At 34.6% G+C, this 15,925-nt stretch overlaps 1 protein-coding gene across 10 annotated transcripts in view; it reads left to right on the plus strand.

Moving 5' to 3' along the window:
• Positions 1-15,925, plus strand: part of EML5 (EMAP like 5) — a 109,920-nt gene that overhangs the window by 54,779 nt on the left and 39,216 nt on the right. For all 10 annotated transcript variants that reach the window (XR_005564084.1, XR_005564086.1, XR_005564085.1 and 7 more), the window contains exons 15-25: positions 754-859; positions 1,935-2,028; positions 3,914-4,014; positions 5,890-6,092; positions 7,156-7,267; positions 8,234-8,361; positions 10,069-10,210; positions 11,986-12,138; positions 12,956-13,087; positions 14,362-14,450; positions 15,265-15,441. Coding sequence is in view for 6 of the 10 variants with exons in the window: in XM_027738607.2 (XP_027594408.1) it covers positions 754-859; positions 1,935-2,028; positions 3,914-4,014; positions 5,890-6,092; positions 7,156-7,267; positions 8,234-8,361; positions 10,069-10,210; positions 11,986-12,138; positions 12,956-13,087; positions 14,362-14,450; positions 15,265-15,441 (1,437 nt within the window). In the remaining 4 variants the exon portion in view is untranslated. The remainder of the gene's footprint in view (positions 1-753; positions 860-1,934; positions 2,029-3,913; positions 4,015-5,889; positions 6,093-7,155; positions 7,268-8,233; positions 8,362-10,068; positions 10,211-11,985; positions 12,139-12,955; positions 13,088-14,361; positions 14,451-15,264; positions 15,442-15,925) is intronic.

The raw sequence follows: 15,925 nt of genomic DNA on the forward strand, positions 1-15,925 counted from the left end.
ACTGGTTCAGATTTTCCTGATAGTGGATATTCTGAAAAGCTTTGCAAATATCACATACTAAGTTTGTGACAAAACCAGAAATAGATCCTAGTTTTGTTGAGCCCTGCCCCTGGTCTTAAACACAAGAGACTGTTGCTCTGATTTTACAACCCTTTTCTTGGTGCACTGAGGTGCAAAACCTTTGGAATAGTAATTATTCTTGTAAATACTGAGTAATGATGCTTTTGTACATAGTTGAAAAGAATAAGCTGAATTCAATTTCTTACTAAGTTCTAATTACCTACATTAGTGCCGTTTTAGTGGCACCGTTAGAATCTGACCTGTAGATACTTGTAATGACACCAGTAAGCAACAGAAGTCACCTTGATTTCTCAAACATAGAGTAGCTTACATACTAGCAATAAAAATAACCTTTTATTTTTAGACAGGTAATGATTGATGAAGAATTGATGGAATAAATATGCCACAGTGCAATCAATGAAGGGGTTGTTTTTTGTTTGTTTGTTTGTTTGTTTTTCCCAAGAAGGCTTTGGTTAGTTGGGATTAATGTTCCTAAGCCAGCTGGGAAGTAGTATTTGTGAAGCAGCAAAAGGAACAATGTACTGCTAGCCAGACAGCAGGAATACTAGGAAAAGTTTATCACTAATATTTTTCAAATACTTTTTGGAGTATTTTTCATTATTGCGCTTTTTAAACAATTGTGTGAAGTAACTGAGAAATGAAAAAAAAGTTTATGAATATGTATACTTTCAGGTTGGTCGAGATTCCTCAATACACATTTGGGATACAGAAACAATAAAACCACTCTCAGTATTAAAGGGCTATCACCAGTACGGTGTTTGTGCTGTTGATTTTTCAGGTAATAAGTATTTATTTATTTATTTATTTACACTTTTCCTTTTCTGTGTGAAAATACAAGCTAATCAGTTCTACTGAAAAATTTGGGATTCCTTTACGCTGAAGACTAGGTATTAAAAATATTCTGCGGTGTTAAATGTCAAATGAGAGAACCTGTCTTAAAATGATTATTCATTTAAAAAAACTCCTTTGGAGTCTTGGGCATAGGAAATACAAGAACAGATTCTGTGCTGTTTAACAGCTGAGCTGAGCACTTTGGAATTTTATTTGGTTGTATGATGCAGGTGCACAGATCTCGAGTGTTGTGTCTGCTTTACAACCATGTAACCAAATTTTTGAGCGCATTGATCAGGTGTGCAATTCTTTTTCTTTTTTAATGAAATCCTGAAAGCCATTTGGGTAGCACACTTATACATTCAGAAAGTCCAGTTATGGATTCTTCTGGTCAGAAACCCAATCTCTCTCTCCACCTTATCCTAACATAAGAGACTATTAGTTAAACCCTTTGAGATTTTTACACCCCATACAATGAATTCCTGTACCAAAATTTAATTTCCTCTGGTCCACTGGCTTCTATTTATTCTTTAATAATTTGGATTTACTGGATAGGATCTCTAGACTCACAGTGAAGATGTGTGATCACAAAGATGTATACTTTGTGGTCTTTGATGCTTCTTACTTTTGATTCTCCGTTTTTCAAGATGTGAATCTCGTTTCCCAAATTTTGGCATGGATGCATAGTAATTTTGAAGATGGATATATGTCAGAAAGTCATTGATCATGAGTGAACACAAATAGCTTGTTTAATGGAGGTTAATGTGGAATATGTCAGAGCTTCTCCAAGAGTTTACAAAAGTACTAAATTTAAGGGCATTTCATAAATTTCATGGTGTTGCTTGAGTGCTTTCCTGTTTAGTAAACAGATGACAAGACATGCCTCTAAACACATCATGTGATTATTTACCTGTTTGTATGTTCTTATAATATTTGTGAAGCTATAATATTTTTAATATGGTTTCCTATGATCGCAACATAGTTATCTATCTACTCTCTTAATAATAAATTTATTATTCTAGCGGATGGGAAACGATTGGCTTCTGTTGGAATAGATGACAATCACACTATTGTACTCTGGGATTGGAAGAAAGGAGAAAAGCTTTCTGCAGTAAGGTACGAATTTAGCTATGTTTTAAAATTTGTACCTAGATTTATTTTCAAATGACAGTAAGCAAAATATATTGATTAAAGAATAAAAGTCCTCCAATAACTTAGCAGTTTCTGTCACTTGAGTGATACAGACAATAACATTTATCAAAGCCCTAAAACCTTCTTTGGAAGAAATAAATGAAGCTCTGAAGCCAACAAGAATTATTGTGGTGACAGCTCCACTGGTGAAGAAAGAAGATATAGAAGACAAATTTTATTTGTGTTTCTTTAATTTGACGTGTTCTGAAATAATTTCTTTAAAACTCACTCTATGTACTTCTGTTTGCCTTCTCAAAAATGGTGATGAACATTCTGTTCAGATCTTTTTCATCAGAGGTCACATCTTCGGAGAGTAATCTGAAGTTGTTTTGCAGTTCTTTTTTCTTCAGGGTTCTTTCCTTTTCCTTTCTGAGCAGCCTGATCTAACTTTGAAGTCAAGTCTGCTTGGAGCAGGAAAATAGACTAAATAACTTCCAAAGGTTAAACATTTTGGAAGTTTCTTTGTGTCTGCGAAGATTATTTAATATCTGTTTATTAAATAGAGTTTTAATTTACAAGATAGAATTTTATTTCTAATTTTGAGTAGTGTTTTTGAAACCTCCAACTTTGTTTTTTTTAGGGATCTATTGCTTTAAATAGAGCAGTAACGTGAGAGAGTTTTCCCGCATTCTGTCTGGATTCAGTTTGTGTACTCTAAATGTTGTTCTATGTAGATTTAAAAGAGATTTATTACTCTCTGCAGATACAATTTAAAAAGTGTCAACTTCCTTTTTATCCATTAAGGTCATTATTACTCTTCAATGACGTTTACTATCATTTTATTTTTAAACATGCGTTGAATTTCTTACCCACTGAGGAATGAAAATCCTGAATACATGATGTAGATAAAGAAGAGTACTCCCTTCCCACTTATTTTTCAGAAGCCCAGTTAGCTTGGCTTCTCTGGAGACTCATTTGTCAGCCTTTCACCTGATATTTTCACTTTCAGGTTTGGGTGTTTGTTTGGTTTTTTTTAAATTTCTCCTACCCACACAAAGGAATTGATTGGAATTTTTGAGAGCAGCATCTGTACTTTGAAGATGACTGAGTTTGGAAAGAAACTGTTTCTTGCTTTCTGTACTAGTTCATTCCATGGTTTGAAACAACAGAAAATAAAACATTTTTACCACTTTTGAATGAGGAGCAAAAATTAAGGATTGGAGGTTCTTCTACATTTTAAAGAAAGAAAAAACCACTAGCAAGCATTTCTTTCCATAAATAGCAAACATAGTTGAAAGCTGTTTTTCAAACTATAGGACTGAAGCAAGACATTCGTTTTATAGAAGCTTAGTAAGAAATCTAAAACAAGAGGTTTTAATGTTTTTAGAAACAGCTGAAATTTCCATTTAAGAAGCGTAATAGCACCATATGTTTTATTCTAACAAAAACATAGAACATAAACATAAAAAAATCTATTAAAAGATGTTTTCAAGAAAAGAGACATTGAAACAAGGTTTACAACTTTACTCCTTTAATTTTCATTATCAGCTGTCAGAGATCTAAATGCCATATACCTAAACTTAATGCAAATATATTTTCTTCTGCAAAGAAAATGCATCCTAGTGCATCTCTGAAGTAACATAATTGCTCACCTGCTTTGGAGACTGAAAGGTAATGAAAATAGAATGGAACTCAGTATGTTGGTTCTTTGGCTTTCTTCCTTCTCATAGTAAACTATTATTAATGATTTGAAAGTAAATGTTAGCAATATAGAACAGGCATACATTAAGACAAAAACCCACAAACCAAAGCCTGTTTAAAAATATTAATAGTTATATTTTTATTTAAATTATTTTACTTTGCGTTTCAGGGGAAGCAAAGATAAGATTTTTGTTGTTAAGATTAATCCTTACATGTCTGATAAATTGATTACAGTCGGAATTAAACACATGAAATTCTGGCGTAGAGCAGGTAAGGACACTTTTCAGAATTACAGCATTTTCTGTTACTTAAAGTATAACTATTGCATCTCTTTACTGCATGTTTCATGTATTAAAGGCAACTCCTTTCTCTGTATATGTCAGTTTGCTTTGCCCTAGCAGTAATAATGTTAATTGGCATTATGGCAGTAGTGGGAATTCTTTTTAAGATCAATTTGCAGTGGAGCTAGAGGTACATAAGTAGAAAAGACCCTGGATTTTCTACTGTCTGATTTTATATCTAGTAATAATATAGCATATCTGAAAAGGTTACAGAGCTGCTCTAGAATCATAGAACAGTTTTTGGTGGAAGGACCTTTACAGCACATCCTCTATGAAGAGGCACAAGTATAAATAAATTTAAGGTTATAAAAAATTCACATACAAAATTCAGACAAAGTACTTGAAGATGATACATCTGCCAGTTGAGAGCTGTTTGTCTAGACACTTCTGTTGAACTTGACAATTAAAACCCAAGGTAAAGCAGCTGGCTATTTCTGCTTGAGAAATTTTCAACAGTGAAAAATCCATTCCCTGATATTGTTTGAACTTCATTGTTTCAAATCTCAAATTGTATCTAAAGGCACATGTGCTACAGAAGACTAGCTTTTCTACTAAGCATGTTCTAATTATTCATGCAGAATTTATGCACATCAGCTCACAGAAGTCCTGACAAAGATTAATCATGGAGAGAAAAGCCTCTGACAAAAAAAAATTACACTGGTTTTCCCAATTCTGGCTCCAACAAAAATTAATCAAGATTGCCTGAGAGCAAGCTGTTGATGTCTATATAAATTATTGATTTTGACAATTGAGCTTGCTATCTATAGAAAGAACAAAGTGTCTCAGAATATTTACTGAATGAGTTATTATAAATTCTTTAGAAAGAAATCATAACTATGCTAAAAGCTTGGAGATGGTGATTTTGAATAAAGAAAGGAAACTGTTGAAAATGGTAGTTTTGTCTCTGGCATTGCTCAGTCAGCAGAAATCAAATTCCCCTGATGCAGCAGCCCATCTGTGCAAAACTCCAGTGGAACACTGGCAAGGCAGTCACCGTGAAATGCACTTAGCAGTGTCAGTGTGAGGAGCAGAGTATTGGTGTACCTTAACAAATGCCAGGTTTCTGGAAGCTGCAGTGGAACAGGTGCACTTGATGTGAGAAGTGACACTGAAATATGTGCTTTGGAATAAGTCGTCATGAGTGCTAAGGCAGAGGGGTTCTGAGACTTTGCCTCTCGACATGAAGTGTCAGATCCTGAGGGACTTCTGTGTTACACCACAAGAAATTTCTCTGAGGATTGTAACAATACAAATCTGACTTTCTAGCCAGAAGTTCCTATGTGTTATACTTGTCAAATGATTTTAGATATGAAAAAAATATAAAATTTATATATCTGTAACATTTCTATCATCCAGAGGGCAATATAAGTAAACCTCTAAAATAAAATGAGAAATCCTCTCACAGAAAACATATAATGAAAAGGGTGGGATGTAAAGGTTTAATTTTTTTTTTCTTTCCAGTTAATTCATTCCAAATTTCTATGAACTGTGTGTGGGAGATGTTAGTTTTTTTGTTCAGATGCAAGTTTACAAATGCACTGTGTCTCCATATGTCTATGTGGGTATATATGTGTAATACATTCAAATTCAGATTCAAGTAGTAAGTTAAAAGTAAGGGTTTTTTTTTATGAAAGTTGCCAAATAATATAAAAATTTTATTTTGTGAGAACTCTTCTCAGGCTCAATTTTTGGGGCAGCATGTGTGGACCAGAAGAAAAGGACCTGTTGCTCTGGACAAGGTTGTATAGTTTCTGGAAAACAATCCTAAGCAAATATCTGATGGTTTGTTTTTGGTCTGAACCAGGCGGAGGACTAATTGGGAGAAAGGGCTGCATAGGTGCTTTGGGAAGAACTGATACAATGATGTGTGCAGTATATGGCTGGACTGAAGAGATGGCATTCTCTGGAACTTCCACGGGGGATGTGTGTATTTGGAGAGATGTGTTTCTCATAAAAACTGTCAAAGCACATGATGGTCCCGTGTTCAGCATGCACGCATTGGAAAAAGTAAATAAACTGCTTGTTGTTTTTTTATGTCTGGACAAAGAAGTCTATGATAAAGCTAGACCTTTCCCAACCTCAGGAATCCATGTCCTTATTTCCATTACAGAAAAGCCTTGTGGGGTTCAGATTCAACATAGTGTTTTATGCATGTCTCTTACTTCTGTTATGTAAAAGTTGTTTCTCAAATCCTTGTGGTCCAGTGACATCTTATTCAGTAATTTTCATAACCCCTTACTAAAAAAATAACAGTAACTGACTTAAGATCTGTAAGTTTAAAGGAATATGTGAGCTTGTGAGAAAGGAAGATCATACTTCTACTATTTTGTGCTGTAATTACTGTCTACTCATAGAAGCATTCAATCTGTAAATCATTAAGTACTTCTCCTGATTCTCAGCTTCTTTTTAGCTTAGCAAAACCTTTAAGCATGTGCTTAAATGTGAATGAGTGTTCCAGTTAGACTACTTGAATGTTTGAACTTATGTATATGTTTGTGTTTTGTTAGGTTAGACCAAGGCACTCCACCTCCTAATATTTGAATGTCAGTATAGTAGTGTTGAACAACGCATGTGTTATTCATACTCAGAACTAAATACTCTAAAGGAAAGTACTAATGATTTCAGTAGTATGTATACCTGTTGCTTCATTAAATACTTGTAAATAATTTTTAAAGACAGAATGGCACAAATATGGATATATTTGAAACATTTAAGCACTAATCAAATTTCTGTGAGTGGTACTAAGTTTGGTTTGGAGTAATGAGGTGAAATACCAAAGGGACATGCAGGCTAAATATCAGGAAAAACACTTTATAATATGTTGATTAAATTTATTTTCTAGAATGGTAGAAGCATACAGCCTCTGTACATTGACTGTACGGAACTGTGCTGCTTTCATCAGGAGGAGAAATCAATCATTTTGTTGCTCCTGTTCTTTTCATCTGCCCTGTGTATTACAGTGTTGTATATAGTCCATTTTCAGTATTTGCAGAAATCACTGAAAAATTAAGGAAAGATAGTAATGGATTATAATTTTTGATTATTTATTTCTTTTTTTTCTCCCCCCCAGGGATTTGTCACTGGAGGAAAGGATGGGGTAGTAGCTCTCTGGGATGATACTTTTGAACGTTGTCTCAAAACCTATGCCATCAAAAGGGCTGCTTTGGCCCCTGGGTCTAAAGGTAACAGACTTTTATTCTATTTAAAATACTTTCTTTAGAAAACTTTGTGGAATTGCTTTCCTCAGTAGGAAGAAATTCACATTTGACATAGTGAATACTAAAATGGTTTTTTTGAGCGTTACTGATTGTAAATATGTTGTTTTTCTCTTGGGATAGAATCGTATGTTGTAGCGTCCGTTTGCACATTTGATGGGTGCAGATCATAGTATTTGCCTTATTATCAGCCTAAATTGATTAAGCTTTGAGTTTCTTATCACCCAGGGGATTTTTTTTTTAATTAAAGTTGCAACCAAAAAAGCCTATTGTATTTCTTATGATTCTGAGTATGAAATCTCTTATCCAGTCTTTTTTGTTTTGGAGAAGGGAAGGAATTTAGAATTGTGGTTTTTTGAGGTATTGGTACTTAATTTTCTGTAAATGCAAATGTCTTTTGAAATAATTAATGAACATTTTCATTTCTATTTTTCCTATTTCTATGATTCATTCTTGATCTTAGTGCTAATTTACTGTTTCCCCTATTTGTCATTTCGGATAGTCATTTCTCTTCCATCCCCCTGACTAAAAATTATGTTTACTGAGTTCTAATGTATATGACTTGATTTTCAAACATCCTGAATATAAATACTTATTAATGAAAACATTGTACTCCAGGATATCTTATTCTCATAGCCGTTTTACAAAAAGCTAGATTTGAGGTTACCATAAATGCTAGCAATTTAGTAGTGTAGTTGACACATGCCCATTTTTTCACTAAGATTGCCAGTCAGGCTGATTAAACTTCTTGATGTATTGCTCAATACTCCCAAAGGAGTCCAAACATGTAAGCTGTTCCATGCAGGAATATGTTTTTATTGTTTACTACTGAGTATCTTTTTCTACAGTGAGAATGTAATGTGCGTATGTGTGAGAAACCCTCTTTAAGGCATACTTGAGAGTCTCTGGTCTTCCAACATTTTTATGTTCTAGGTCTCCTCTTAGAAGATAATCCTTCTATACGTGCCATATCATTAGGACATGGTCATATTTTAGTGGGCACAAAGAATGGTGAAATATTGGAGGTGGATAAAAGTGGACCAATAACTCTGCTGGTTCAGGTATATATTAAATATCAGTCAAATATTCATACCACAAACCTAATTTTATTTTTCAAGTAAAAACCTATGAAATAACAAAGACTTTAATTACTAATGAAGTTAATGAGTTACCATCACTTCTAGTTAGGCTAGACCATTATGACTTTTCAATGAGCAAAATAGAGATAGGATTTCATTTACTATTTTGTTCAATGAGTTCATCCTTTCAAACAGACAGAGATCAAATTTCTGTTTAAAAAAAACCAAGAAGTGTGTGAAACAGTGGATCTTCCACTGAATTCTTTATTAACTTTTTCTGAGTCCTAATTACTGCTATTATTTTTAAAGGTTGTCTTCCTTGAGGTTGTTATTAGATTTATTTGTAATTATGTAAAAAATGTTTCAGTCTTCTTTGCCGTACCAAACAGCTGCATTTCTTAAACCTGTCTACAAAGCAGGATTTTACATTGTATCAATCTATGATTCTCTTTCGAAGTTAGAGAAACTCTGCATTATCTCCATTCTGAGTGGCCAGTGCAATAGATAAAGAACTAGTTTTGTTTAAAGAAAATATTAGAATCTAAGGTAAAGAAAAAATCTAATTCATAGAACAATTTGTTGGAAGGGACCTTTAAAGGTCATCTTGTCCAAACCCCCTGCAGTAATCAAGGACATCTTCAAATAGGTCAGATTGTTAGGAGCCCCATCCAGTCTGACCTTGGATGCTTCCAGGCTTGGGGCATCTGTAGGCAACCTCTCTAGGCAACCTCTCCCAGTCTTTCACCACCCTCATCATAAAAAATTTCTTCCTTGTATCTAGTCAGAATATATCCTCTTAGTTTTAAACCATTACCCCTTGGCCTGTTGCTACAGGCCCTACAAAAAGTGACCTCATCTTTTCATAAGCCCCCTTTAAGTACTGAGAGGGTTCGATAAGATTTCCTAAGAGCCCTCTCTTCTCCAGGCTGAACAACCCCTACTCTCTCAGCCTTTCTTCATAGGAGAGGTGCTTGAGGCCTCTGACCATTTCTGTTGCCCTCCTCTGGATGCAGACCAGCAGGTCCCTGTCTTTCTCATGCTGAAGACTCCAGAGCCAGACGCAGTACTGGAGTCTCACCAGAGTGGAGTAGAGAGGCAGAATCACCTCCCCTGACCTGCTGGTCACATTTCTTTTGTTGCAGCCCAGATCACAGTTGCCTTTCTGGGCTACAAGTGCACATTGCTGGCTCTTGTCCAACTTCTTGTCCACCAAATCCCCAAGTCCTTCTCCTCAGAACTGCTCTCAGTCCATTCTCTGCCCAGCCTGTATTTGTGCTTGGGATTGCCCTGAGCCACGTGCAGGACCTTGCCTTGGCCTTGTTGAGCTTCATTGCATGGGTCTACCTGTTACACCTGTCAAGGTCCTTCTGGATTGCATCTCTTCTCCTCCAGCATGTTGATCGCTTCACATCACACAACTTGGTATCATCAGCAACTAGCTGAGGATGCACTCAGTCCTACTGTCCATGTCATTGATATAGGTGTGTGTGAGGATTATTTCTCAGGAACAGTTTTCTGTAGTACTAATTACTATAATTTTCTCAGGTGTTGTGTATTTCTATTAAGATATTCATTATCTTCTAAAGATATGCATGTTCTCTCTCTCTCTTTTTTAAAAACTTCCTTAAATGTATTATTTCATATTTCAATTTAAAATAAAAAGTAATCTGATTAATTGTGTTTTTTCAGGGTCACATGGAGGGGGAAGTTTGGGGTCTAGCTACTCATCCTCATTTACCTATTTGTGCCACTGTAAGTGATGACAAAACCTTAAGAATATGGGATTTATCTCCTAGCCATTGTATGTTAGCTGTTCGCAAATTGAAAAAGGGTAAGATGCTTAGTATAAAAAAATATTTAACTGATTCAGTTGACATTTACAAACTTTATGAATCTTTCAAAAGCAGGACTGAATAAATTCCTTTCTTTGCTCAAAGTATTTTATTAATGCTATCTTCAGGAGTTATGTGAAGCTAATGAATCTGTACAGAAAAAATTCTGTGTAGTACTGTTCTGGAGATTATTTGCAATTGTAACATATTTAAGTCGAGCCAATTATATAAATGCTACATTGCTTATAGTATTGCAAAGTGAAGGACTTCAAATCTAGAAATTTTTGGAATAAATCTTAGATGTAATGTTGAAATTCTCTTCTTTGTGAATGTTAGAAGAATCATGAATGTCAAGGAAGAGAACAATCATAAAATTTTTACTCATTGTTTACTATATAACTAAATTCTATTTTGACAGATGGAAAGTCTGTTGTTAGTGACATCATATAAGGTGACTTTTTTTAGGATTAGACCAGACTGGCTTTAACAATCTTGTAATGATATATATGGTTTACTAGACAAAGGAATACAATAAGTTTTATCTGTTTGGCATTCAGCAACGCAGTTTGATTCTAACATAGTAGGAAGCTTAGCTGAAGATTATTTAGATGATAAAGTAAATGTAAGAAGAGACATGAGCTAGCACAAGCAGAGATTAAAAAAGAAAGTTTCTAGTAGGCAAACTCTGCATAAGTCTTAAAGCTCATATTTCTTAATATTTTTAAGAGTACTTTTGGCAAAAAAAGAATAAGTCTGTGATGACTTTATTTGCTGAGAAGACACATTTTGAGATGCTTTGTCAATATTAAAAAGTTCCTGTGTACTATATAGAAAGAGATGGATACTTCTGCAGACTACAGTAATGAAATAAAATTGAATTGGCTGCAGAATTGAAATAATATTTGATAATTAAAAAATGTAAGATCAATTCAAGAAAAATTTCTGCATAGCTCAGGAATAACTAAGGAGCAGAAAGCTCAGGATGTTGTAACTAATTGCAGGATGATAATTACATGTCTCAAGACATATTGGAATATTCATGTAATTTACAAGACACAGCTCAGGATATTTTTGGTATACATTTCTCATCTGTGTTCAGCTGAATGAAATTAAACTAAAAGTTGAGGATGGAGAAGAACTACAGGATAATGAATGAGGAGCTTTGTGGTGGAGCCATCTAAATGAAGTACTGTTATCTACAAGTTAATCAGAGAAACAAATAGTAAGGGAAAATATTTATGGTAATGGAAAATTCTGGCATGAAAACAAGTCTACGTAAGCTGACTATATATAAATTTAGATTGGAAATTAAACTGCTTTTCAAATGACACTTGACATGTTTATTGGAAGGATTTTATGACTTAGTGACTTAGCATTTGCGATAGCAAATGAGTGGATTCTGGGAGTCCAGAAGACCTTTTCCGGCTGTGCTCTCCTTACCAAAGCAAATGGTAACAACCAACCAGTGCCAGATACTAAGAAAAAGAGCAAACTAAAAATATGCAGACAGTAGTGTTTAATCTGTATTACTAATGTAGAACATATGTCAATTAATATGCAAATAAATGTAATTTAGTTTTCTGGACTGTGTACCTGTTGGTTTGTCAATAGCTTCTGTGTGCTAGTGCAGTTTGGAAATTGTCTTGGCAGCATCAGGAAAACATCCTTGGAAGTTTTGTACTATAAGAATAGTTTTCCTAATGGAAAAATAGATCTAAAAGAAGGGTAATGCACTGTAAATTGAACCTGAATGCCATTTCTGTATTCCTTGTAGGAGGCAGATGTTGCTGCTTTTCTCCTGATGGAAAAGCATTAGCCGTTGGTCTCAATGATGGAAGTTTTTTGATAGTTAATGCGGATACCTTGGAGGATCTAGTCTCTTTCCAGCACAGAAAAGATGTTATTTCAGAGATCCGATTTTCTCCTGGTAAGTACGATTTTTTTAAAATGAAGATTTTTATATTGAGGTTGTTCAAGTGAGCTTTATCACCTTTAAAAGTAGTAGGGGTTTGTAGTACGTTTTAACATGAAATAAATAGGTCAGCAAAACTAATACTATCATTTTGAAAAACACTGGTGGTGAAGTCCTCTGTTGCTCATTTAAGGATGAGATTGTTGGAGTAAGTTTGCTCATAGTAACCTCCTGAATGCGGCAGTCAGTTTTAAATTATGACCATCCAGCAGCCTCCCTAGGTCCCAAGGGTTCCACTTTATGAGCTGCAGCAGTTACTGTTAGCTAATGAGAATGTTGGCAACTGACGTATCAGAAAGTTTCAGCGACTTCTGTTTTCTTATTTTATTCCCTACGGTGCTTAGCACTCCCATTGAGTGAGGGTTTTTTTCCAACAGAATAGCTCTTGTTTAAGAACTCAAATGCATGGCTTACTTCAGTTAAAATACTTATCTCTAGGAGAAATTTGATGCAAATTACTGATACCAATTCTCATGTACCACTATGTTCTGGTTCCCTAAGCCTTGCCACTCTCTGAATGCAATGAATGTTTAAAATTGCATCAAATGGTTTTTATTATTTGAAAATGTAATGATATAATAGTTGTATATTTCATCCTAATTTTGATTACGTGATATGAACATCAGTTTGTTGAGAAATATGCATAAATTAGCAAGCCGATTTCAAAGAATTCTGGGTTGCATATAGCTAAATTTTAGAATGTACTTATGTTTAATTTACAGAGCAATACAATTTTTGAAAATGTTCTGTGTTTGTACTGATGTTGTTTTAGGGGCTGGAAAGTACTTAGCTGTGGCATCCTGTGACAACTTTGTAGATATTTACAATGTAATGAGTAGTAAACGAGTAGGAATCTGCAAGGGAGCCTCCAGCTATATCACGCACATGGACTGGGACATAAGAGGTAAGTAGCATTCATTGTAAAAATGTACTGTGAGACTGATTACATTATAGACTAAATACAGTACATCTACAATATGAATTTGTGGTATCACTGACAGATTTGTTTCTTCAGTTTATGAATATGTTCACAGCATCTGAATAAATATTAAAACCATGATTTTTACTACTACTTATATATTTAGGAGTTGCACAATTTGAAATAAATTAGTTTGTTTCTATAGTTTAGTTTGTTTGGATTTCTTTTTAAATCTTTCCTGTTTATTGTTTGACTTCACAAGGGCATCTAGTAATAGAACAAGGAGGAATGGCCTTAAGTTGAAGGAGGGTAGTTTTAGATTAGATATCAGGAAGAAATTCCTTACTGTAAGTGGTGAGACACTGGAATTGGCTGCCCAGAGACCTTGCAGATGCCCCATCTCTGAAGGTGGTCAAGGCCAGGCTGGACTGGGCTCTGAGCAACCTGGTGTAGTGGTGGGGGGAATGGAACTAGATGATCTCTAGGGTCCCTTCCAACCCAAAACATTCTATGATTCTATGGTTTTACTTCTTTAATAATATACTGCATAATATGGTTGTGTCTGTAGGTCAGGAATATGTATCCTTTTTATTAAATATAGCAGAAAGACTGGTTTTCCAGTCTTCCTGGGTAAATAATAGATGAATAATTTAAATGCTAGATTTAGTCCTGTTGCATTCAAAACCAAGGCTGTGCAATTGTGAATCTATTAGTTCCTGTTCTTATTTCTCTATATAATGACTTTTGAAACAGTCTGATTTAATTTGAAAGAGTGTTAAGAATTAACTTTCTCAGAGAATTTTGAAAGGAGGAAGAGGACATTGGTGAAAATTTCCCTCAGAAATGAAGTAGTTTTAAGGCAAGCAGGAATCACCTGCTTGGAAGCAGCCATTGGCCAGGCAGCATATGTGCTTTGCCATCCCAAGGGCACATGCATCATCAACCAGTTATCATAGACAAGCTTTATCATAGACATTTTGTCTACCATCTGATGGGACAACCATAAAAAGGAGAGAAAAGTGATGCATGATTACATTTTTCAAAGAGAGGAAAAAGGGTTGTGAATTTAAGGGATCAAAAGACCTAGATCTCTTCAGAAGACCATACTTCCAGATCCATTATTTATGTATGCAACTTTTTCCAAAATAATTTGTGTAGTGCTGTTAGCAACAAAGATCTCAAAATAACCTTTTTTTTTTCTTCTATAAAATGGAATCTTCTATTTAATGTTCACATACAATATGTAATATGTTTTATAGGGAAACTCTTGCAGGTCAACACTGGTGCTAAAGAGCAGTTGTTTTTTGAAGCCCCTCGTGGGAAAAAACAGACAATTCCTACTTTGGAGGTAAGGAACTGTACTGCCTTTCTAACTTGTTTGTAAATTAGAGTTATGAAACAGCCATAAGAGGGTATGAAACATACATAAGAGGGAATGATGTATAAAACTATAATTTTTAACTGATCTGTTGAAAAAGCTTCTGTTTCAGCATTTGCTCACCTTTATTCCTTGTTTTAGCCTGTTCAATTAGATAATGTAACCAGACCAATAAAATACATAGGGGATATCACATTTGTCTCTTCTGTTAAGTAACAGACATTTGGCTGACTTAGTCATGAAAATCTCACTAGACTTCTGTGTGCCTTTTCTGGTACCTAAACACCTTTGAAAATTGCAGATTAGTTTGCCCTAATCTTGCTGTGGAAAACATCATGTCTCTCTTTACATAACAATGCAATATAGTACGCATACTACAAATAGGCAAGGGTAGTATATTGTAGCTATAATGTTTTGTTTTCTCAGAGATAGAGCCTTGTCATAGGGCAGAGAGCAAAAATGGATAATTTTCAAATAATATTTTCCATGAGATTGAAAGGCAGTATTAGAATATATAATTTTTTTCCTTTAGCCTGGAAGGGCAGGTAAGGTAAAAATTTTTAAAATATTTCTTTAGGTTTTGGAACTTAAAGTTAATAGAGGTAAAATTACAGATCTCAAATAAAATGCTGAATAATAAGAAAATAAGTGATTAATATGTTAAAACATCATATCTTTTAGACATGATGTATCTTTCAGTGCAAGGACTTTTACTTGAAATCAGATATGGAAGAAAAATGCCTGGGAAGATGCATACTCTATCTCAAATGGGTTGTTTTTGCAGGTAGAAAAGATTGGCTGGGCATCATGGACAAGCGTTTTGGGCTCTTGCTGTGAAGGAATTTGGCCAATAATTGGTGAAGTCACAGATGTAACTGCTTCATGCCTCACTAGTGATAGTAAAGTATTAGCCACAGGAGATGATTTTGGGTTTGTGAAACTGTTCCGATACCCTGCTAAAGTAAGTAATTTTCAGCTGTTTATGGTGAACATTAATTAATAAATCTGCTCTTTCAAAACAGTGAAATCACTCAGAACAAAATAGTGCTTTTATATTCTTCTCCCTATGATCAAAGAAAGGCATTCAGTATTACATTGCAGTTTGCAGTGCATTAAACTTGCAGGTGGTAAGAATAACCATTCCAGGTGAGACTATAGAGCCATCTCATGCAGTGTCTTGCTGCTGACAGTGGCAAATGCACAGGAAAAGTGTAGTAATGGGAATGCTTTGGAAAACAATGAACATCTCTTGCTCACATTTCACTCATGAATTTAAGGACCTTCATGCTGTTCAACCTCAGTAATTTTTTTCTAAGATGAAGAGCTTTAATATTATTTAACCATGCATCATAGAAAAGCCATTACAGAAGCACATTATATTTTTACTACTCTTCCAGAACCTTTCTAGTTTTCCTGTTTATTTATTAGTAAATATGTCTTCAATT

This window comes from Pipra filicauda, unplaced genomic scaffold, assembly GCF_003945595.2.
Source record: "Pipra filicauda isolate LSUMZ 115617 unplaced genomic scaffold, ASM394559v2 scaffold283_size971201_pilon, whole genome shotgun sequence".
Taxonomy (NCBI): Eukaryota; Metazoa; Chordata; class Aves; order Passeriformes; family Pipridae; genus Pipra; species Pipra filicauda.